The sequence below is a fragment of the Episyrphus balteatus genome, chromosome 2 (assembly GCF_945859705.1).
Source record: "Episyrphus balteatus chromosome 2, idEpiBalt1.1, whole genome shotgun sequence".
Taxonomy (NCBI): domain Eukaryota; kingdom Metazoa; phylum Arthropoda; class Insecta; order Diptera; family Syrphidae; genus Episyrphus; species Episyrphus balteatus.
In genome coordinates this window covers 112,928,457-112,952,655 of record NC_079135.1, presented here as the reverse complement: position 1 = coordinate 112,952,655, position 24,199 = coordinate 112,928,457, and the positions used below count along the sequence as shown (strand labels likewise).

The window sequence follows — 24,199 nt, the reverse complement described above, 5'->3', positions numbered from 1 at the left end:
GATTTTGTGCAAAAAAACGACATCGAGATTTTTGAAATGAAAACAATTTACGTGTTAAGGCTTAACTACATTCAACTTCAAAAAGTACAAAAGTGAAAAAATGTTTTGTCTTTCACCAACAAACTGCAAAATTCTATCTTTCATCTCAGAAAAACAAAAGTGAAAGTTAAAACATTTTTAACTTTTACTTTTTCACTTTTTGAAAACACCAACACATGCAAACCAACAACTTAAGAAAATGATTGCTAGATGGCGTTGCAAAGGATAGTTTTCAATGAACATGCCTTTTTTTGACAGATTTGTTTTGTAAACAAAAAAAAATTTCAACAAAAATTTATAAATTCGAAACAAATTCCAATCCAACATAATCTTTTAAAAGGTTTGTTGTAATTTCAAAAGGTTTTCCTTTGTGATTTGATGTAAAAATATATCATTTCTATAGCCTTGGAAGCTGTAGCCCTCCTGCCACATATCTTGATACAATCGGTATAATACAATAAATGAAACCCGAACACATGTTTTCAATTTAAAATTTTTCTTTGGCCCAAAAGATACATAATAATTGCTTATTTCACTTTGGTTTCTTTTTTGTTTCGTTGCTTTTCCACCGACTGAGGAGACGGTATTAGTTCGATGGTAACCTCCAAAAAGAAATTTCTATCGGCCACCGCAACACCACCACCAATCACAATCTCCTACTCCAAGAATAAATCTATCCTTAAAGCTTATCATACTGGACCACACCATCACCCAGCAAGTGGTGTTTATTTCCAATATTTGTATTTGCATGAATAGCGCAATAACAAAATCCAATTAAATTGGAAAACACCATGTCGTGATGCTTCTCGGAAAAGCGGGGACTCTTTGGTTTGGTTGTTGTTTTCTTTTCCAGCGGTGGCGATGAGCTAGATGAAAAACGGAAATGAATGCATACAGTTCAATGATGAAGTTTCTTTATGCCCACATATTTAAAAGAAATTATAAAATAAAAATAATAAAATCTTAAGAAATAAAACAAAAATGTTAGTACTCACATCTTGACCGCAAGACAAAAACTAATAACTGCACAATTTTTTTTCATAAAAATGACAGATAATCTTAAAGTTTTAAACACAATTTTGATACTCAATTTCGTATGAAGATGTCGCTAGTAGTATGTGTGTATTTTTCACTTTTTCACTTTTTGAAATCAAAAAGTGAATGTAGTTAAGCCTTTAATTACAACAAAAACTTTATCTGTATAGATTTTTGAAAAATCCAGATAATTATCCAGATTTTACTTTCTCTCGATAGAAAACAGTACTGCCAAGGTACATTATACTTATTAAATGTCAGATTCCAATAAACGACAGCTGCAGTTGACAGATATATGACAAAAAAAAATTTAATATTTAAAATTGAATTCAATTAGGAATAACAAACAACACAAATCAATGTAAGTATAAGCATATTTTTTGGAAAAAGATGAAAATTGTACGATAAACTTTGGTTTTTTTTTTAATTTAATAATTTTAGGATTCACGTGTTTGCAAGAGTGCGATATCTTCCCCAAAATTAAAGAAAAAAACCTGAAAAGGAGATGGAAAGTAAATCAATTTATTCTTACAATGAACTAGCGTATTAATCTTTTTTTCTAGGAATTATTTCACAAAAGAAGAATTCTGTGTACTATGCGCTTGGGTCTTAATCGTGTCGGTACCTTCAACCCTCACAGCCAAAATGTAATGTCAAATGCTCTTGGAATGCGCGCTCGTTTGCGAAAACGTCTATTCTTAGACGATCAACATGAATAAATGATAACAAAGCTCTTGTTGTTAATAAATTGCATCGTTAGAATGCCCACCACAAAAACAGTCTCTTACATTTTTAAAATGATACACGTCATGTATGCGTGCGCTGCGAAGAAAAGCAAATACAAACATACCTCCCGACACATATTCCCCCAGGAAACACTTTTCATCCCAAACAGCAGACAGCAACAAGCAAGACAATCCTAACATTGCATTATGCAGCTCATTCAACACCCAAAAATCCTTCAGCTCCCGTTGATGAAAAACCATTTCATAAGAGATCGCTTCACTGCGTTCAAACTTGGACGACATGTGCATGATAAGTGAAGTGTGGAAACAAATGGCATGTTGAAAGTGGTAATTGTTTCAGAGCATCATTTAGCTCCCCAATTGGTTGCAGGTAATATTTTTATTGATTCTCCTTTTTTGGTTCGATATATTCCTTATGTACTCTGCCTGCATTGATGTCGTTTTGTTTCTGTAGGACATGTCTTCTACAAATGGGTCTAAAGCCCCCATCGAGCTCCCGAGAAAATCTGCATGAATCTTCTTCGCAATTGCTTTCCCCTCCTAAACAGTTATGCAGAGGGAGGAATTAAGGCAAAACACATGGATTCCCAACCCAACTTAACCAACCCTACAACTGGACATCCGGGTCTGAACAACTCGAGTACGGCAGACTTTTTAAACTAAGTTTATCCATGTATTATATTTGTTTATATTTTATAACTTTGTCATTATTATTTAACGTTAGACCCCCTTTGTGCCATCAAAATTTTAAATGTATCTTAGAAATAAGTTATTTTATTATTAAATTGCAAATTGCAAAATTAAAACGTAATCCGTTTTGCTTTTTCTCATTAAGATTTATCTGACAAGTTTCCAATCCGATATGAAAATTAAATGAACAAATTTGTGCGCGCCTCACTGCATAATCTCGGAACTGCACTTTTACATCAGACTTACAAAATGTTTCCATAAAAAATTCAACACATAACTTTGTATTAGTTTTTAGAAATAAAAAACATACTCAAAGAAAGAATTACTCAGCTTTTGACAAAATTTACCTATATATTTATTTAACATTTTTGTTTCATGTTTTTTTTTTTTTTCATAAGTAGGTACCTACTCAGTAAATACTCTTTTACTAATTTTCATTATCATACATACACAAAACAAAAAAAAAAACAATCACCGATGCCGAGGGCACTTCGGTATTCCATAAATCAAGGCGACCACTGCCGTCGACAGAAGCGAACAAGGCGGGATGAATTGGAGACCATAACATAATTTGAATTTTCTTCAAATGAATATGATGGTTTAGTGTCCTACAAGTAAATACAAAAAATGTAATACATATTGGTCGTTATAGTAGATATTAAATTTCACCTTAAGACTCCATAACTTTATTGTCCAATCAATGGACGATGTAAGAAACAAATCACCAAAATCTGTTGTAGATTGATTTGGATGAGTTGATATTCCCGTCACTGGACCCAAATGTTTCTCATAGACTTCAGACACACCCGAACGTATTCCATGTCGATAAGCTTGAGTAGAAACAACAATTTATTTATAAGCAAATGAAAAATCACAACAAACTTTTACCATAATAAACATTGCCATCTTCACTACCCATAACCAGATTGTTAATCTCATTCGATGGAAAGGACATGCAACTGATAGCAATTGGGTTCGATTGCCGTGGCTGCAATTCCAGTGTATCTCCATGAGCAAAGCTTGCCATCGGATGAGATCGATAACACATTGTCTGCATTCTGTGTGCCAACCATTTGCAAACAATACACTGGATGCGTATGTGCAGTTGCACTTAGAGGTGCTCTGCTGGTTTAGCAAAGCATGTTGACATAACGGCACTTTGACAATGGAATACATCTTCGGGTGTTTGTTTTTTATATTTTGTGTTCCAGACCATTACAACACCATCTGGTTCATTGTGACTCTCCTTAAAAAATTTAGTGGGTTTTAGATAGAATCGTAGAAAAAAATACAAATGCAAACCTCATGATTGTGATATGAAACAACAACCAGTTCAGGAAAATGTGTTGGCCAATCCATTGAAGTGACGCATCGATTCTTAGACCATCGGTCTTCGTGGAAATCTCGATTCAATGACAACCTAGCATGTGTCCTCTCATCGTTTAACTCCTATCACCACCTCCAATGTATTCGGTGTAGATGTCGACATTCTCAGATAGAGCCCTTTCGAAGACACGTCCAGCGCGTAAAACAAACCTTTGAAAGTCCGCCGACAAGATGATCATCTGTTTTTGTTCTTCCGATAGTTCCTTAACTGAAAGCACAAATGTTAAATTAATGTAAAGAGAGGAGAGAAAAAATTCACTTACTTTATTTTTCTCTTCAGGTTCTTTTTTGTGTTCAAGTGGTGTTATGGCTGATGCAACTTCCTTCATAGTGGGCAAACCATGTGGTAGAATTCCTGGTGGTAGTTTGGAATGGAACCCATTGTCGATGTGTGGCAGCGATCTCTGTTCGTCATCTCCTTGGGCATCATAAGTAAGCATAGGTAAAACAGGAACAATTCTACGATTTTTTTTGTTTGTTTTTTTTTTTTCTCTCATTTTGTTTAGAGCTTTGTTTTATTAAATTTTAATTTTTTAAATAAAAAAGCAAAAGCAAACTTTTTGACAGACAGTTGTCAAAGTAAATGTTCAGTGCTGCCAAATTTTAACACGGATTCCAAAAATCTCGATGTCGTTTTTTTGCACAAAATCTATATAGATAAACAAAAAAACACACCTATAATTTCGCAAATAAGTTAATAGCCTGTTTTCATTACAGCCCGCAATGAGATAATTTCGCAAACTAGTTCAGTTCAAATTAATTTTTTTATATTTGATTTGACATTGAAATGAGATTTTTGCAAAATTATCTCATTTGAGCTTTTGTGAAAACAGGCTATAACACAATGCAAACGTGGTAGTGAGTAGAAATCAAGTACAAAAACTACACACTCCTATCTCCTCGAGTAGAAGATCATGTGTTAATAAATTGTAGTACTAGATCTACTCATGAGTAAACTACCACCTTCATTGGAACAAAGCTATAGTGTACGAAAAATAAGTCAAGAAAAACGGGGGTAAATGTCGGCTAAAATGTTTCACGATCTGCGTACTAGGCTTAAAGCAGAGTTTTATCACTGGTTCAAGGTCCATTTATGCTAAAATAGCCAAATCCATGCTTGAACCAAAGTTCAACCACAGTTTATCCACCGAAGTCTTAATTTGTATTTTTAACTCACATAAAATCTCCCTGGGCCTTACCAATAATGAATCGGTAAACACACGTTTAAGTATCGTCGGGTTTAATTTTACCGTCGCGTTAAATTGTGTGTATACTAATAATCAAAATAAACACGCGTTTAACTAATTGTGCTTCTATTACCAAATCTATTACATTTGTTGTCAAAATGACATAATTGAAGTGACATTTTTTGCACGTAATGTAATAATGAACAAAAATATAACTACAAAATACCTACATACCTTCATATATTTTTATTTTGGTTGTAAAAGTTAAAAAATGGAGCCCAAGCAAGGAGGCCAAAAGTGCATAAAAAAAATGTTCATCTATCGTGAAGTACGACGATAGACTGACTCAATACAATGGTGTAGTTGTGGCTGTAGCTTGTAGTACTGCCAAAATTTTACTGAGGGAAACAACAACAAAAGTTGGCAGCAGCTGATCAAAAAGTTGAGAATTATTCAACTTGCGCTACAAGCTACAGCTAAAAAAGATAAATATTTATAAACAAATAAATTTTTCCATTTACTTATTTAATAAATTGCCGCCAATATTATTAATTTTTCTCAACAGCTTGTTGACTTGACAAATGTTTTTTTTTTGCTGACAAATGACAGTACAAACCGTGCGTTTACATTTAACCGCGCGTTTATAGTTCAGTTTCCCAACTATAAAATTAACGTGGCGTTAACCCTTAACCTGACTATTAAATTGGTTATTGGTATGGAGAAATATTTAACGCTCAGTTAAATATTTAACTGAGCTTTAAATTTGATTATTGGTAAGGCCCCCTGTGTGAAAGTGAGTCTGTCTGGATACTGTCTAAAGCCAGAACTATAATTGGCGGATTTAGTCGGAAGCTACTGTCAATTGTTGTTGTTTTCCATAAGTTTTCATCCGATGAGTGCGGTACAGCACTCGTCGGTCAGTAACAATTGACAGTAGCATCCGACTCCATCCGCCAATTATAGTTCTGGCTTAAGGCAAATAATGTCAAAAATAATGTACAAAACCACACAGTTGTAGGAATTGGGTTATAAATGTTGAAAAAAGTAGAAATATTTCTGTTTAAAGCCAGAACTATAATTGTCCGATCGTCGGATGCAAACGGAGGGGAACAGCGCTCGCAACCGCACTCGACGGATGAAAACTTGTGGAAAATACAAAGAAAACAACAACAATTGACAGTAGCTTCCGACTCCATCCGCCAATTATGGTTCTGGCTTAAGGCAGTACCCAAACAGAACTATTATTTGAAAGTTACTCTTTGAACATATCCTCCACCATATTCAATACACAAACCATTAGCGTCGAATAGGTAGTGTTGATTTTGACTTTTTGTCAAAACGTCAGCTGATGAGCTGACAAAAGATAAACAAACGGTTATTTGAGTCAGCGTACAGAGATCTTTTAACACAATTTTGGATAAAATTAAAGGTCTTCTTGGTTCCAAATCACTTGAAACTAATAATTGATTGAAAAAGCATACTATTACCATGGAAGACAAATCCCAATATCCAACATACGTGGTCCTGGGATCCGGTGGCCACACAGCAGAGATGTGTGAAATAATTAAATCTCTATTTGATAATCTTCCTCGAGCTCCCGATTGCTATTTCATCGTGGCCAAAACAGATGACACCAGTCGCAAAAAAGTCGAAGAAACTTTGGATCTAAAAACCAAACCACATTTCGTTGAAATTCCACGAAGTAGACACGTAAATCAAAGCTATTTAACATCCATCTTCACAACTTTATGGGCATTACTCTACTGCTTTTATATTCTATTGCGTGATAAACCAAAAATGGTGCTTTGTAACGGACCAGGAACATGTGTTCCAATTTGCTTGGTAGCTGCATTATACCGTTTCCTTCACATCTTACACAAGGACACAAAAATTGTATTTGTCGAAAGCTTTTGTCGCGTCAACACACTATCGTTGACTGGGAAAATTCTACTTCCTATAACTGATACGTTTGTTGTTCAATGGGAACCACTTGCACGAAATCGAAAAAATGTTAAATACTTTGGACCACTTGTATGACAATAGAATCTTAATTTTTACTTATATAATATTCTAGATTTGTAATTTGATTTGCTTATAAATTAGAATTATAAAAAAAAACTAAAATTAAAAAAAAAGAAGAATTTGTATACTTGTTTGTTATCATTGAAGAAAACTTTTACTATAACAGAATCGTCAGTTCTTATTTCGAAAGCCGATGTTTCTTGCAATTATTTCCTTAGTATTTTTCACAAACAATTTATAGATTCAACCGTCTACTCTTTGAGTTTTCAGTATTGGAAACTGCTGCAATAGATGATAACAACTACTTAATCTGACGAAAAATGTGAACAATGTCAACAAATTCAGGGAATTATTATAAATTAATTTTATCAACTTTTATTATCTAGGAATTAATCTTCAATCTCTGATATCCCTTTGGATAGAAGCAAATATGCTATTATGTATTACTTTGATGCACGTTATACAGTCAAAATTTCTTACTCTTATTAATCCAGTTACTCGGATTCCGTTTATAAATGCTATCTTCCTGCATGACCCTTAGTGGGCTGTCTCTAGTCGTCCGAACTATCCACCGGCTATATCTTGGTTTTTAAAACATATGTAGTTAATTCAACCTCCTCGTCTAGAAACCCGTCTCATAATGGGTGCAATAGCGAAATCCATACTTTAACAGACAGCTAATATATAATTTTCACTGCTCCTGATTATCTTGAAGCAGATCTATATAAGTATTTTCAATCTCTGTGGAACACCAACTCCTGACTTGAAATTCTTAACAGAGTCATCATTTAGAACTGTTTCATTTATAAGAGCCAAAACGTGCACACAGCATTATCTTACTTTGAATTAGATAATAAAATCGTCATTATAAATTATAGGGATTACAAAATTCGCTTGAAATGTTTCCGTTCCTTCAAACATATGTATGAACGTAAATGATGCTAAAATCTTTTCCCCAAAATAGCAGAACAAAATTTTCCCAGCATTTAATTTAAGATGGAGATTCAAGATCTACTTTAATTCCAGAGGAAAATAAATGTTTGCAGCAAAGTATAATTCGCATAAAGATTCATTAAAGGGCTCACTATCTGTTTTTTTGACCAGGTAACACTCGAAGGAAGACGTGCCAAGTTTAACCACCTAATTTAAATCAGCTGTTCAGCTTGTTGAAGAGCCGACGTGAATTTAAACATGTTTCTTGGATCCGGCCCTAATAAAATCACTGTATTGGCTATCTTTAATTTTCCGTTCACGTATATAACAAGGAATTTTTTTTTAGAAAACCCGAAAATGTCAACAGTTCATCAATTTCGAAAATAAGGTTTAGTATAGAAATTCTCTTTTAACCGCATTTAACAAGTCGGCGTAAAGCAAAATTGTTCTTAGTCCTTAAGAAATCCCATGTTCTTAGAACAATTTTGCTCTACGCCGCCAACGAAATGTTAATCATCCTACTCAGCACTATTTTCTACAATTCAAACTCACTTGTGTAGTTGTAGGAAATCGCGGCTTGATTTTTTGATTAAGTTGCATTTTTAGAAACAAAAAAAAATGTATTTGAACAAATTTGTCACTAGTTCTCAATACTAACCTCTTCTAAGAACTTTATTCAGTGGCATATTTCAGAACTTGCTCTTCACTATGTATTCCGTAAAAACAAAAAGAAAACTCTATAATCTCATTGAATTTTTACATTTAACTAAGAAATAAAAACTACAAAAAAATATTTAGGTGTATTAACCCCCTTTTGCTAATAGCGTTTATTATTAATTATACATAAATGTTTTACAAATTTTTTTTATATTGATATTTTCCCACAGTAAGATTAAACATTACATGAACATACTAAGTTTTTTGTTTTTGTTTTTTTTTTTTTATAAATTTAAATTTATAATTATAATAAATAAAATTATCAACTCTTTGCCTCCAAGTGCTTTGGGGTGTCAGCATAAGTGAATTTTAATCGAAAAGCTTCAGCTACCAATATATTAATCTGCCTATCCGACCAATTGTATGTAGGAAGATTCTGCAGCATTATCATCAAACCTTGAAAATCAGTCTGATTGAGTAGCTGAGTTCTCCAATGCAACAAAAATGCTGCACACACATACAAATGTAACTGAGCAAACCCGTCCGATTCGGCTAGATATGTGTCCCACAGTCTGATGGTACAATGTAATGGAAGTTCACGAGTAAGTAGATTATTCATCCAACGGAAAGAGAATTGCAAATAATCAATGCCGTGGTCTTGTAAATGTCGATGCAGAGTCCCATCGATCCGATGAATGAGATCTTTCAACTGATTGACCTTCTCTTGAATGCCTAATTGTGCAAAAATGTAATTATCTTGAATGCAATCTAAAAAGTTGGACAAACACCAAAAGGAATCCGCTTCAATGGCATGACGGACATCCTCGGAAAGATCTTTAAATTGAATCTTCTCCAATTCAAAGCCATTAACTCCGAATGCTTCCTGCAGGAAGACAATAAAAAATGGCGTTACTAGGTCATTTATACCTTGGACGTAACCCGAAGCCGGATGGCGAATGGCCCAAATAAAGAGAATCCTTTCGAACATCTCCTGGACAAGTTCCTGCTTAAAAAGCATATTGTGTGGATTCATTCGAGGGACATCGATGTGAATTTGGCGGTATGTATCCTGCTGACTCTCATCTTTGCTATCAACCATAAAGTATTTCCTGCGTAATTCGCAATAGCTTTGGCGCTTGCTTTGTAGAACATACGTTCTTCGCTCCCCATTCGGTGGGAGGTACTTGGAGAGAAGTCTCCAAGTTATGGCTCTCATCTGTTTGGGTATTCCTGACCAACTAATTTGCTTTAGATCGGCGAAATCTAAAAATGGCGATTCTATCAGAGCAGAGAGCTTATTGATTTTCGATTGGCTATCCTCATATTCTTCCGGTGTCGAACTGAGTTTTTGTAACTGTGGCCACCCGGGATAAACATCGAATCTGCGATTTCTACATCGATTCTCGTAGTTGGCAGCAGATGATTTGAGTTGCTCCTGGCACTCTGTAGCTGGTGCATGATTATTGGCAGCTGCCGCATTTGGAGTTTCATGGGCAGCTGCTTCAGTAGGATTGGTTGCATTTTGTTGTTGTTGTTGTTGTTGGGAATTGTGAGACTTTTCTAAAATACAACATTCATCATCGCCCATATCCCAAGCATCGCTAACAGACATTTGGTAATCTTTGAATGTCGAATCACCAGATTTTTTGCCAAATGATTTTGTTGGATTGGTCATTTTTAAGTTAACATTTGGACTTGGTCGACCAGGGACAATACGACTGCTACTCTTCCAGAAACTTTTTGAGTTGTCTGCTTTTTCCATTATACATATATAATAGCTGTAACTAATAAGTTTTTTTTATATAAATTTTAAAAATAGAGGATTGACGAGCGCAAATAATATACGAAGGTAATACAACTTGAGAGTTCCATGTAATGAGTATCAGTGAGTGAAAGCTTCTGCCGAGAAAGCAGGAAACAAAGGTGAGTTAAATTGGTTTTTTTCTTCCTATAATTACACAAGTTTTTTAATTATTTTAGAATTGAAAATAATAAATACAAAATTTGGAACATCGTCTAATATGTAGCAAGAAGTAATAATAAAAAAAGTTTTCTTTATAAAAAAAAAAAATTGCACTTTTTTATCAATATTTTCCTAATTAATTGCTGTCAAACAAAAACAGGACAACCGACTGACAGAAATTTTCATTTTGACAGTTTGGTTGGTAAATGAAAGAGTTCAGCGCATGAATGAAGGTAATTTTCAGAAGGGATGTGTTCATAGAAATTGTACCAAATAAAAAAAAAGATTATACTTGAAATAACCCCTAGTTAGTAAATGCTTCAACCTTGGTTTAAGTTTTAAGTGCAAATTGTACAAATTTCAAATAAAACCGTGGTTTAGCAATTTTTATTATCTGAAATCAGGTGAGGTTTAGCTATGGTTTAAGGTTCTCTTCTTCCCTTTATTTGGCGCTATGTTGATCTCGATGTCAAAAGATCACAACTCTCCAAAGTATCTAATCCACCTGCAGGTTCGCCTTTTGGCACTAAATTTTAGCTCTAAATTTTCGCTCTCATACAAAATTTTCTCAAATATGGTTTTAATAGCCAAATTAAAATTAGAAAAAAAATTTTGAGCGATCTGCGTACTAGGCCTTACCACTCCCAACTAGCACAACAGCTTCTATAAATTGAAATCTCGCAGGATCTACTTTCTATACAGCTTGTATTGAGCTTGCTTCTGAATTTAACTGCTTATAGAAGTTCGGACTTGTTTAAAAACTTCTAATAAGTTGTTTAAATACTGTTAAAGAAACTTAAACGAAAAAAACTTGTTTTTCGGATAAGCCTGTTTAATGAATTTATAGAGGCTTTACAGAAATTACTAAGTTTTGTATTTGATTTTTGGTTTTGATATTAAATAATCTAGCTCGTACACTTTTTGGTTTTGACATTGAATAATTTAGCTCGGACATTTTTTTGCTATTTGAACTGATTAAGTTTTTGATTTCATTAATGAATATACTAGGATAGGCGAGTGGGTAGAGTGATGGACTACCACCAAGCAGATACGAAGTTCGATTCCTGGGTGTGGTAAAAAAATTATATACTTTTAAAATTATTATTAATAGATATACTAAAAACTAATGGAATGTTATATATAATATCAGATCAAAAGATAAAATTCATGATTTAAAACCAGTTAAAAAAGAATTCTTTTTTGTTTTTGTAGTTGTTTTTTTTAATTTCGATAAGACATGTATTAAAGAGCTATACAAGCTCTTCCGAAGCTATCTGTCAAACCTCAAAGCTTCTGTAGAGCTTCGGTAAAGCTTCGTTTAAGATCCTTATAGAAGGTCAAACTTGTATAACGTTCTCCTTTTTCCATGCCCAACAACCTTACTAAAGTTTAAAAGAAGCTGAAATGTAGCTTTTGTAATACCTTAACCGAAGCTGAAATGTTAGTTGGGCTGATATCTGATTTATAACTGAACCATGCATTAAATATTTGTACAACTGGCACTAAGAACCAGTGGTTCAGAAATCGGTGGTAAAACTGAAGAACTGGTTCAAGTTGCATATTGTTTTAATTTATAAAATGTCATTTAAAAATATTATAAATTGAAAAATAACAAATTTTCTTCGTGTTTCATCACGGAAAATGATAAATAATTGTTTAAAAATTAGTGGTGTGCGTGGTTTATCGGTTTTTGTGCGTTTTTCGTCGGTATTTTAAACAATTAAGAATTCGGTAGCTGACATTGGTCGCCAAAGTGTCATGTTTTGACAATCTGGCGACCAATGTCAGTTCGGAATATATTACCTTTTTATGTATACTGTGGGCTATTATCTCATTTGGGCTCTAGTTAAGCCTTTACTCATTGACTTAATATATATGGACTGCTAGAAGCATATTCAGGTTGGTTCCACTTGTTTCTTCGCGATACTAGCGCCCTAAAAAAAAGCGGAGAATAAGTGCAACATTTTTGACGAAGTGCGAAAGGAACAAATATAGAAAAACAGAGAAAGCACTACCTTTTAACGACAGATGTCATTCACTAAAAGTTTCCTCTTTTCGCAGTCTAAGTTTATACCGCTATAGTAGAGCTAGAAAGATGTGGAATCATTTTTTTTCAATTTTTGTATGGAAAAGTCAAACGACTAGCAGTCCATATATAGTAGGTCAATGCCTTTACTGTTTAAGTAGACTCGTGTCCTAACAAAAATCAATTCATCTAGTACAATTTTTATGCAAAATTCCTATTTTTTTTTTTTGCATAATTTCCCATCCCACAAACTGTCATTTTTTATGTTGTCATCGGTGGTGTCCCAGCTTTCAGCAAAAAGAAAGACAAAACTTTTATTAATTTTTTCTAACAATTTTCCCTGCAATTTTCTTCAAATTTAACCATTTCCATCATGGCAAATTTCATGCAAGATAGTGTAGTTAAATTTGCTTGTTCTTGTGGAATTTTAAATCCAATAATGAAGTTATATTTCTGCCGACATTGCCTAAAATTAAGGTGTGGATTTTGTGTTTGCCACGAAGTGAGTAATCCAAAATTATTCTCTCCCTTTAACCATTTTTGGAATACACAACATACAAATCTTTTAGGTGGATTCAAATTTCTGTTCAAATTGCTTGGAAAACATACCCTCTTCCGAAGCAAGACGAATGAAAAATCGATGCACTAGTTGTTTCAATTGTCCTTGTTGTCAACATACTCTTTCAGCTCGAGCAACAACTGTTGTTGTACCAAGGTAAGTTTGGCAATAGCTTAGTTTACTTTCTACATTAGCCCCCCTGCAGGAAAACAGATGATCCTCCCAAAGAAGGTGAACCCGAGCAAAAGGTTTTAACCAAAAAGATGTACTATCTATCTTGCTTGGGATGCAGATGGACGTCCAGAGATGTGGGCATTCCCGATCAATCTGTTGCAACTGGATCATGGCCAGACAATGAATACGCACACCAAACACGCTTCGATGCTCTTCTTGAATACTATCAGTCGGTAGTTCTACAAGAAAAGCAAGAAAAACAAGAATACAATCGCAGGAAGACTCCCAAATCGCACAAATTTCCTACTTTGACTGTAAATTGATTTAACTACAATCATTGGAATATTTAATTTGTTTATAATCTGTTTGTAGGATCGCACTGGTTTAACAGTGGCAATTATTCGACGTCAAATGGGCTGGCCCGATAAGAATCCTCAAAAAGCGAAATTGATTCAAATCAGTCCCTCGGCAGCCACTGAGGATGTTGGTGAATTGAATCCATCAATCTTTACTCAGAAAATCAACATCAAAAACAGTAAACTATCCCAAATAAGAATACATCTATACAGGGTGTCCCACAGTGATCGTCCCAAATGGAAACCATGTATTCCTGAGGTCATTTTAAGTCAAAAAACTCAAGAGGTCCGATTTCGAGTTATGACTGTTTTTATGATATTTGCTCTTTTTCCTTAACTGGCTTTATCTTTGCCAAACTACGTCCGATTCGTAAGATTTTTTGTATAAGAATTTATTACAGTTTTAGTTAATCAAAATTTATTTTCTGTGTACAACCGTTTCTCCCCAATTTTGCATCAAACCCAATTTTGTTCGTTTTTACTATACTATTATAAAGTAATGCATTCGTGAAAAAAAAGTTGACTTAACAATTTTCCATGATGTTACGATCATAGAGAATGCAAAAAAAGTGGGTCTCGAAAGTCTGTCTGTCAGTCTACCTGTCTGTCAGGATGTCTGTCGGTCTGTATAAGGAGCTACAGCCTAAACGGATGACTTCAAACTTGGTATGTAGCAGTTTTTGGATCCAGCGGGGTTTTTGGAATTAATTTTTTTGGACCAAAAATAACGGTACTTCATGGCATATACCAATTTTGGAAAAGTTTAATTTTCTCAAAAACGGCTCCTACGATTTTGATAAAAAAAAATTCAAGTATTAGTTCCTAGATAAGGTCTATCATTTCATGAAAAAATTATTTTTTTTTTCATGAAAAAATTATTTTTTAAATCAAAAATTAAATTTTGAAAAAAATTATTTTTGGATTTTTAAAATAATTTCGAACTTTTTTTTTTTTTTTGAAAAATCGAATTTTCGAAAACGAGACATTGGTTTTTTTAAATTTTGGTTTTAGGTATTCATTAATAGTTTCTATCAAATGGCATACCTACCAATTTTATTTTAAAACACTTTTTTCAAAATATTATTTATAAAAAATTAGTTTTTTAAAAAACGGCTCTAACGATTTTGAGATTTTTTTTTCTAAAAATGCATCTTTATAAAAGAAATTAAACTGTATTTAAAGATTTGTGTTTTTTTTTATTTGAAGAACGAAATTTATGTCCTACATTTAATTTAAGTTATTTTGTCACTTTCATATCATTTTATTAAAAAAAAAAACTTATGTATATGGGTGTTAATTTTTTCGCTTATTTTTAAAGCCCAGTTTTCTTTTCTTACAAAAATAATTTTTTTATAGAGGAGAATTAAGAAAATAATTTAAAAAAAAAAAATAAACAAACTGAGCGAGATTATAAAAAAAAACTAATTTTTAAACACGAAATTAATTCAAATGAATTACAACTTTTTCTGAGCTTTATCTATTTGTTCTTTTCTAAACCACAATTGTTCAGAAAAAGTTTTAGTTCATTTGAATTTTGTATTTAAAAATTATTTTTTTTTTTTACAAAATTCACTCATAAAAAACGAAAGAAATTGGGTTTGATCTTACGAATCGGACGGATTAGGCAAAGATATAGCCACTTAAGAGAAAAGACAGCAAAAATCCTAAAAACCGTCATAACTCGAAAACGTGACGAAAACAAGAAAATTAACTGTTAAGTTTTTCGACTTAAAATTACCTCAGAAATCCATGGTTTTTATTTGGGCCGGTGACTGTGGGGCACCCTGTATTTTCAACAAAAAAAAATAAAATATTTTGTTTGGTTCTCAGTTACAACAATTCAGCAGCGTCATGGTCAACCAGCCGATCAACCATTCACTGTAAATAATCTCTATCCACAGCGCAAGTGTTTGTGGATCAAAAGATCCCTGCGCTGTCGCCAATGTGAGCATAACGTCATCAAGCCCGAATATCATCCCGGGTCAATTAAGTACCGCATTCAATTGTTTGCAAACTATCACGTTCCCGATGTTCTCCTTGTGCGCTGTGAGAAACCATTGAAACCTGGAAACATGACTCAAATGATTCTCAAGCTGACTAACCCAACCATGCATGACATGACTATCACTATTATGGAATTGCCAACTGAGGAAGAGGAACTCCGTATGATTGAGGCTATGCGTAAGAATTTCGAACAACAAGTGGCTGTAACTGCAGCAACATCGACTCCATCTTTAAATACAAGTCTTTCGAGACAGACATCGCTAACTGAGGAGCCACGTTGTGTTAAGAATCCAACAAACGCTACTCTAGAAATGTTGGATTCTTCATTCGTTTTGAATCAGCGTGATGATTCAACGGAATTCGATGAGGACGTTCAAGTTCAACGAGAAGAACCAAAGTATACAAAACAAAGTTGTTGGAAGTAATGTTTTAATTATTTGATCATTATTTCCATTTTTAGATTCATTACTTGGAGAAAATCAAACAAAGTTACAATCAAATTGAACTTTACTCCTGATGAAGCTCTCAAAGCAGGTGATGAAGTAACACTTGGTTTTCTTATGCAATACACCTATGTGAATACTGTCACAAATACTCCCGAAAAAAAGGAACCACAAAAACATGCATTAGCATCGAAAGTTTATATAAAAGTTGGGCAAATCGAAGCTTAAATGATATTTGTTCTTGATGCATAATATTATTCCTGTTTGAGATTGAATCTATTGCAAAGGATTTATTAATTTTTTTTAATTTATTTTCAGTTATTATTTTAAAATTTGTTATAAATAATCGACTGTTTCCTTTTAACTGACTTGGTTTTTTTTTATATTCGAAATTATTTATGCTTTACCTATGCGCAGTGTTAATAAATAAAGGAACAGCTTTCATCTAAAATATCATTGTTGTTGGTATGACTTCAACAAAAGTTTAACGATTTTTTTTTTAACTCATGTGGAACTATAAATCAAAAAGCTTACAAACTAGACAGAAACGTATTTCGGCAATGTTTTATAAAGAGATGAATTCCAGTTCGAAGTATCTGTCACAAAACGAAGCTGAAAAAAAATTATTTTTTTTTCTAGTTATGTGGGTGATTCATCCGAGTAATCGAAAAAATAATATAAGAAGTATACAATACCTATGAATGCGCAGGCAACAAAAAGTTGCCATGAAAGTTAAATTAAGGATATGCACGTAATCTACTGGACTGATCCCACTCCTTGGCAGAAAAAAAAATGCCTAAAAATGAGCTATATTCCACAAAGATACTTATAGATCCCACAGATAATGTATGGTTGAAACTGGGAACGAAAGGCTTTCTACTTTACAAAACGAAGCTTTGGGATAAGCTTTGCGCCTGGTTTTGATGAGGTATCGAAGTTGCACCTAGAACGTTTTGTTATGTACCGATAACATGGGTTATACTCTTAATAGATTGGTCGATAAACTTTAAATTTTTAACCTAATTTCCAAACGGTTTTGATACATGTTTATAACAAATTTCTGTCACCAAGTAAGTTAAGAAAAAAAAAAAATTTTAAAGGTTTGAGTTGTTATGAGAGCGTATCTTAAAATTCCATTTTTTAATAATACCGATTTTATAAAATCCCGTTTTCTAAAACTCCGTTTATTTAAAATCTCGATCAATTATAGCACCGCTTTTTTAAATTCGTCATACGCCGACAAATCCTTTTTTTTTCCACAAAATATATGCATTCAACTAAATAAGCACAGAAGTCAATGGTTTGAATGTTAAACTATTTGACTAAAATGTAATGCATCGATATTTTTATGTCTTTACTGTAGACACTCAAACCATTATTTCTGTTTACAAAATCCAAATAGGTAACTATATTTTTTACTCTCGCATATTAAGCAAAGATATGCATTGCATACCTACAGCAAATCTTTCTTGGTAACGGTTTTACTGCTATCATTTGCTGCAGTTATATTTGTTTAAGGTTACAGTAAAATGCATTTAGAAAAATCTCTCATTTTCATATTTATTTTGTTTTTTTTTTATGATTTCGATTTTGCAATAAAAACCTGGTTGTTTTATTATAAGAAATCGCGGTTGATTTTTTTAAAATAAAACAACTAGTTTGATTGTAAAATCCGGATAGCAGGGGCTTATATAAAACTGGAATATTGAATGGCAAAATAAATAAAATGCACGACAGGGTCGCACGTGCATGCTCTTGCAGGGTAAAGCACTTTAATATTAGTTTTTTTTTTGTAGATTATAAATAAAAATTTTTATTATCAAATTTGTCTTCAAATGTTTGGCTTATTATCGGCCCTAGCGAGGTATCCGTCGGAGCGGAAATTTCTCCTATTGCATACGAATCGGAGAGTTTTTACTTGTCGGAAGTACACCTCGAAGCGAAATTCGTATGAAATCGGAGAATTTTCCGCTCCCACCGTATATGTACCATAGAGATACATATCGTCGGCTTAGAGTGTAAACCTGCTAACTCCACTCTACAAACTACTACTAACTACACTCGTGACAAAATTGTTAAAAAATAAAATATTTCTAATAAATGTTTGAATTAATTCAAGCCAGCATAAAGCTATTTCTTAGATTTCATACTATTAAGCCCTGGGGTCGAATTACAGCACACGATTACGATCACACGTTAACGTTTTTATTATTTCTGTCTCTATTTAATTATAAGAAAACGATAGGAAAACATAGCAACCATTCGTTAACGAACGTATGCCGTAATTCGACCCCTGATTTTTCAATAGTCAGTTAGACTATCAGAAGAATAAATGTCTATATTTAAAAAAACTTTTATTCCTAGGAATAAGCTCTATCTGAGGTTTATCTGACTATTTAAAAATTGGCCCTAAATGTAAAAGAATTGATAAGATTTGAAAGCTTTTTGTATTTTTAATCAATTTTTGAAATCATTTTTATGTGGAGTTAGCAGGTTTACACTCTAAGCCGACGATATAACGAAATTATTTCCTTTCTGAATTGATATGAATTTGAAATATTTTTTTTTTAATTGACATTTATTCCTCTGATAGTCTAACTGACGATTGAAAAATCAGGGCTAAGTGAAACTTTTTTAGATCTATTTTTTGGCATGAGTGATTGTTAACACGAATACGATTTTTTTTTACGAATCCAATGGTACATAAAATAAAAATTACAAAACCGATTTCTGAACTTTATTTTTGTTCTTTTCTGTTAACCGTCCCTACGTCAACATGAGAGGGCATCGATCGACATCGTATTCCATAATTAGGTCACGCAGCTCAATCGATCAGTTGCATTAAAAATCCACCCATTCCAAACAATAATTAATACAAAGCTTGCCAACCAGTTACACTTGAATAGCTCGCGTAGTTCTAAGCTAATCTTTTAGAAAAAAAATACAAATAACTCAAAGATGAATCATTCGCAAAATAAGAATCCTCTTCGGTAAATCACGAGCTTAAAATCTGAGACTATTAAAGTTGACTGTCAGTAAATAAATTTTATTCCATTGCTTTCTGGTGAAGCATGAAATGATATTAAAAAAAAAAAATGTAACACATTTTCAATTTCAAAAACATGTAACACATTTTCAATTTCAAAAACATGTAACACATTGACTGATATGATATAATGTAAATATTCGATTTGTTGTTAGTGCTTTAATCCATTTTGGAACTTTTATACAAAAGCTTTGAAAAAGCAATGGATAATGGATGATAGTTTAGTATAATTTTTACATCTCATCGATGCATAATCTCTCTTAACAGCAATCAGCTGAAGTCATTTAGTTGTATGTGGAAATTCGTTCATGACCACCAACTCCTTTACATTGCCCAGCTTATAAACAATTTTCAAACTTGCCACCACTTTCACAGAAAAGACAAACAAAAACCCCAGATTGATTAAACGCTTTCCAAATAAAAAGAAATGCAACTTTAGATTTTTATGGGTTTTTGTTTATATCAATAAAAAATCAGTTTTGTCGTCACAATTTATGGAATAATCTAATCCCAAATAATGAAGCACAAAACAAATCCGGCACACATTATCAATCTACAAACGGCGACCACGACGACCTCCCTTCCTACGTGTGGAATCTGATGGAATTGGAGTCACATCCTCGATGCGGCCAATCTTCATCGATGAACGAGCCAGAGCACGGAGTGCCGATTGAGCACCTGGTCCTGGAGTTTTTGTCTTGTTTCCACCGGTGGCACGGAGCTTGATGTGCAGGGCAGTGATTCCAAGAGTCTTGCACTTTTCAGCAACATCCTTAAAATTAAAAAAAAAAAAAAGAAATAATTAGTATATTATTCCAATTGGGTTTATAAACGTTTGCAAAACTTACTTGAGCGGCCAACATAGCAGCGTAGGGTGAAGCTTCATCACGATCAGCCTTGACCTTCATTCCTCCGGTAACACGGGCAATGGTTTCACGGCCGGACAAATCGGTAACATGGACGAAGGTGTCGTTGAAACTTGCATAGATGTGAGCAACACCGAATACAAGCTCACCATCGCGCACTTGGGGTCCTAGGGAAACCTGGACTTCCTCTTTTTGAACTTTGTTCTTCCTTGGTGGCATATTGATTGAATTCTGTGAATTAAGTAGGAATTTATTACATTTTGTCCAAAATGTTTGTATTCTATTTGAGTTCACAAAAGATGAGCCAAATTTTTAATTCATAAACATCGATGGGAAATAATAAGAATTCGATGCACAGTTTTTGAAATTTTAATGAAACACATATTGAAGTTTAGAATTTCACAAATATTTTTTAAAATGAATTTAAATTTAATGGAAATATTTAAAATTTTATAAAGACCTTTTAAAAAACACAACCCAATCACTTGAACCGGATATACAGAAAAGAAAGTATAGCAGCTTGAAATTGTCAAAACTGTCAAAAAACTGCTAGAATGTTTTAATTCCTTCAATTCTGCTAGAATGTATGGAATTTTGTAAGGTGGTGCTTACATTTGTTTAGGTGTGTGGAATTTAATTATACAGCATTTATATGGGCCGGATTTCTTCGGATATGGTTTAGTGCTCATGAATATTTTACCAAAGATTACAGAACACACCAAATTGTCTGAAAAGAGTTTTTAATTTTATTTTTAATTATTTTGTTGTGTGATTTATTATTTTTGCTCGATCTGCGTTTACCTACTAAAAAAAATTGTGTGTACACATTTACCACGATTGAAGTTAAGGCTTGACCACACTGGAAGGTATGCGGTAGCGGTACGGGTACTTGTATGAAAAAAATTTAATATCAGAATATTGGTTCTCCAGTTTGAAAAAAATTCCGAGCCTGAAATGATAAAGCCATAACTCAATTTTAAAGTTCAAGTGACTTCAACTCCAAATTTATAAAGCGACCAGGTACGATAGTAGGCTTACTTAAAATAAAAATATTTTAATATTTTTTTATTATTTTTGTTATTTTTCTTCGTTATTATTAAGCCATAACTACACCCTACAAACAATTTTGCTTCTATAAGGCTTTACAGAAGCATCATTAGCATCTGTAAAGCTTTATAGAACCAAAATTGTTTGTCGGGCAATGACCTAAAAATTGAAAAAGTGGGAAATTTCGTTGTTCAATTTTTGTATGGAAAATTTCATTTCGCTTCAGCTGCGTACTAGGTTTCAGGATGAAAATCGAGCTAAAATGTTGACTATACTAAATTCGCTAAAAATTTAGCCGAGCTAAATGTATTCAAGAATTTCATAAAATAGCAATGAAAAATTTTGTGTTCTTATATGTCTGAACTAAAAAAGTAACATAGATATTTTTTTAGACAGTTCTGTGATCTGCTCTGAGGTAAAAAGAAAAACGCTAATGGCCAGTTGTACATATATTTAATCCGTGGATCAGCAACTTTTTCCTTTTCACCGGTAGTAAAGTTGAGGTTAAGAGCTGGTTCAAGGGTAATATATGTAAAAATAGCCACATTCGTGCTTGAACTAACTGATAGACCAGAATGATGTAGCTGTGGCTTGTGTCTTGTGTCGCTGTCAAAGTTAAAAAGTATGAAATTAGTATATTGGTGCCAGAATACGTAGCTGTGGCTGTGGCAAGGAAATTCGCTGTGGTACAAGTCGAGTCGACTTTTACTTCAAGCTACAAGCGGAATGACTTTTGACGTTTCTATTGGGGTTGCTCAGTTAAAATTAGTTTTTTTTTCAAAGCGATTGACATTTAAGTGCGCCACATAATTCTGTTGATCTTTTCTACATTTTGAGCGATTTTATTTGACATCTTGTACCACCGCGTTTTTCTTTGCTACAATCGAATTTTCATTCTGTTCAACCAGTAAAGTTGACCCACTAATCCCCCGAAATCGGCGAGTTAAACTTCTGAAGCAATGCTGATCCACGTTTGTAAAACTGGCCCTAAAGCCTAGTACGCTGCTGATGCGAAACGAAATTTTCCATACAAAATTTCGTTAACGAAATCTTGAACGAAATTAAATTTGTTTTGTTTTTGCTTCAAAACTTATTTTCGGATGTTTTTTCTTGAATTTTTTGATTTGTATTTCTATTATTTTTACTTTGCTATAATACCTTATGGTATTTTTTCGTTAACATGTCCACTGCGTTGACTTTGGAGACTTCAAAATTTTTCGTTTCGCTTCAGCAGCGTACTAGGCTTGAAAGTCAAAATAACAAAAATTCAATGGGGAACTCCCAGCGAATGTCATTTCTGGGCTGGTGAAGATGTAAACAAACGTTTTTTGTACTGAAAAATAGCTTTTTTGTTGTAATTAGAATTGGAAAAAAATGTTTGTTTACCTCTTCACCAGTGGAGGTTGACCATAATGAGAAAGAAGTTCTTCTAGTACTTTTCCTCTTGGAAAAGCCCCATTAAATCAAGAAAAAAACATTTTTTCAAACAAGAAAACCAAAATAAAAATTAAAAAACCGTCGGCAAAACTCTTGCTGATCAAGAAAAATAAATTGTGCGACATTTTAGGTCTGTTTGGGTTCTTTTTTGACAAAAATATGAAACCTGTCAAATTTTAAGGAGTGGGGATGAAATCCTCTCAGAGAAAGAAAAATTGTGTAAAAGTACCCAAACGCTTTTGGCACAAAATTTTCTGCTACTTTTACTACAACAACAAATATGTAAACAACAACACCAATTGAAAAAAAAAAAAAAATAAAGAAACGAAAAATATCAAAATATTTTGTTTCGTTTTAAGGCTTGGCCACACCGGAGGGTATGCGGTAGCGGTACGGGTAGAGGTAACGGTACTTGTATGAAAAAAATTCCAAACTGACATATCAACGTTCAGATGTGGAATTTTTTTCATACAAATATCGTTACCGCTACCCTTACCTCTACCGCATACCCTCCGGTGTGGCCAAGCCTTTACAAACACTTTTTTATTCATTTTTTCATAAATAATTTATAAAATAAAGCACTTAACCATTAAAACACAATAAATAAAAATAAAAACAAAAACATAGCCACATCGTAATGTTTGTACTTTGCTTTGTTCATTAAAAAAAATGTAAACACAAATTGAAAAAACAACAAGAAATGAAAAATAGGTGTGTTTTTTGTTTATCTATATAAATTTTGTGCAAAAAAACGACATCGAGATTTTTGAAATCCATGTAAACATTTGGCACCACTGTACATATACTTTGGCAGCTGTCTGTCAAAAATGTTGCTTTTTTTTTTTTTTTTTATTTTAAGTTCGAAGTGGGAAGGCCATTACATCCATGTTGGATGCAAACAAAAATTTTCATATGGCCATGGCATCCATGTTGGATTCAAAAACATTTTTTTTTCACAAAAACCCAAAAATTATCCATGACCATTAACCATTAACATTAGTTGCGTTGTTCTTGTGTTATAAGCGTTTGAAGGTAGCCATATTGAATTTTTGTTTCGATTTTTTAAAAATTAAAGCCTGGTACGCTGCTCGCGCTAAAATTTAGCTGAGATAAAATTCCCATACAAGTTATCGATAACTTGTATGGGATCCATTTTATCTCGGCTAAAAATTTTCGATAATTTGTATGGGAGCTAAAATTTAGCGCGAGCAGCGTACCAGGCTTAAATGTGAAAACTTTTTTATTTTTATTTTTAATTTTTCGAAAAAACTTTGGTAATTTTATATACATATCTGTTCAACAATCTTATCAGGATCCATTTAAGACTTTTACCTGAAAAGTGCATTCCGTATATCTCGAGATATTAACATTTCAATGCAACCATGTCAAACAAATTTTTGATTATTTTTTTCTATGAGAGTTTTTTTCAAACCTCGTTTTCTCCGCTTTTTTTTGTTAATATTTTCAGAAATTTCTGTATGAACACAACAATTAAACTACCTTGGCACTACTGTTTTTATCGAGAGAAAGTAAAATCTGGATAATTATCTGGATTTTTCAAAAATCTATACAGATAAAGTTTT

The 24,199-nt window shown here is 33.1% G+C and overlaps 5 protein-coding genes and 2 long non-coding RNA genes across 7 annotated transcripts; 3 read left to right on the top strand and 4 right to left on the bottom strand.

Annotated features, from left to right (window-relative positions):
* Positions 1-516: 516 nt before the first annotated feature.
* Positions 517-1,097, bottom strand: LOC129911106 (uncharacterized). Its single transcript, XR_008771600.1, has 2 exons — positions 1,035-1,097; positions 517-905 (listed from the first exon to the last, which is right to left on the bottom strand). It is a non-coding gene; the product is annotated as an uncharacterized LOC129911106 (long non-coding RNA).
* A 211-nt stretch (positions 1,098-1,308) lies between these two features.
* LOC129911105 (uncharacterized) lies at positions 1,309-2,631 on the top strand. Its single transcript, XR_008771599.1, has 4 exons — positions 1,309-1,435; positions 1,516-1,586; positions 1,638-2,190; positions 2,275-2,631. It is a non-coding gene; the product is annotated as an uncharacterized LOC129911105 (long non-coding RNA).
* A 385-nt stretch (positions 2,632-3,016) lies between these two features.
* On the bottom strand, positions 3,017-3,969 carry LOC129909662 (cytoplasmic dynein 1 intermediate chain-like). Its single transcript, XM_055986737.1, has 4 exons — positions 3,813-3,969; positions 3,399-3,756; positions 3,180-3,340; positions 3,017-3,118 (listed from the first exon to the last, which is right to left on the bottom strand). Exons 2-4 carry the CDS (start codon positions 3,565-3,567, stop codon positions 3,017-3,019), a joined length of 432 nt encoding a protein of 143 aa, XP_055842712.1. The 5' UTR covers positions 3,568-3,756; positions 3,813-3,969.
* A 2,480-nt stretch (positions 3,970-6,449) lies between these two features.
* Positions 6,450-7,192, top strand: LOC129911104 (UDP-N-acetylglucosamine transferase subunit ALG14 homolog). Its single transcript, XM_055988778.1, has one exon. The coding sequence runs from the start codon at positions 6,572-6,574 to the stop codon at positions 7,118-7,120; it is 549 nt and encodes a 182-aa protein (XP_055844753.1). The 5' UTR covers positions 6,450-6,571; the 3' UTR covers positions 7,121-7,192.
* Positions 7,193-8,831: 1,639 nt separating this feature from the next.
* LOC129911103 (TBC1 domain family member 22B) lies at positions 8,832-10,833 on the bottom strand. Its single transcript, XM_055988777.1, has one exon. The coding sequence runs from the start codon at positions 10,455-10,457 to the stop codon at positions 9,018-9,020; it is 1,440 nt and encodes a 479-aa protein (XP_055844752.1). The 5' UTR covers positions 10,458-10,833; the 3' UTR covers positions 8,832-9,017.
* Positions 10,834-12,947: 2,114 nt separating this feature from the next.
* On the top strand, positions 12,948-16,673 carry LOC129911102 (dynactin subunit 4). Its single transcript, XM_055988776.1, has 6 exons — positions 12,948-13,186; positions 13,254-13,399; positions 13,449-13,731; positions 13,790-13,952; positions 15,604-16,174; positions 16,238-16,673. The coding sequence occupies exons 1-6, from the start codon at positions 13,058-13,060 to the stop codon at positions 16,446-16,448; spliced, it is 1,503 nt and encodes a 500-aa protein (XP_055844751.1). The 5' UTR covers positions 12,948-13,057; the 3' UTR covers positions 16,449-16,673.
* Positions 16,674-19,700: 3,027 nt separating this feature from the next.
* On the bottom strand, positions 19,701-20,715 carry LOC129911101 (40S ribosomal protein S14a). The gene is made up of 3 exons (XM_055988775.1): positions 20,593-20,715; positions 20,115-20,363; positions 19,701-20,038 (listed from the first exon to the last, which is right to left on the bottom strand). Exons 2-3 carry the CDS (start codon positions 20,349-20,351, stop codon positions 19,820-19,822), a joined length of 456 nt encoding a protein of 151 aa, XP_055844750.1. The 5' UTR covers positions 20,352-20,363; positions 20,593-20,715; the 3' UTR covers positions 19,701-19,819.
* Between the last annotated feature and the right edge of the window lie 3,484 nt (positions 20,716-24,199).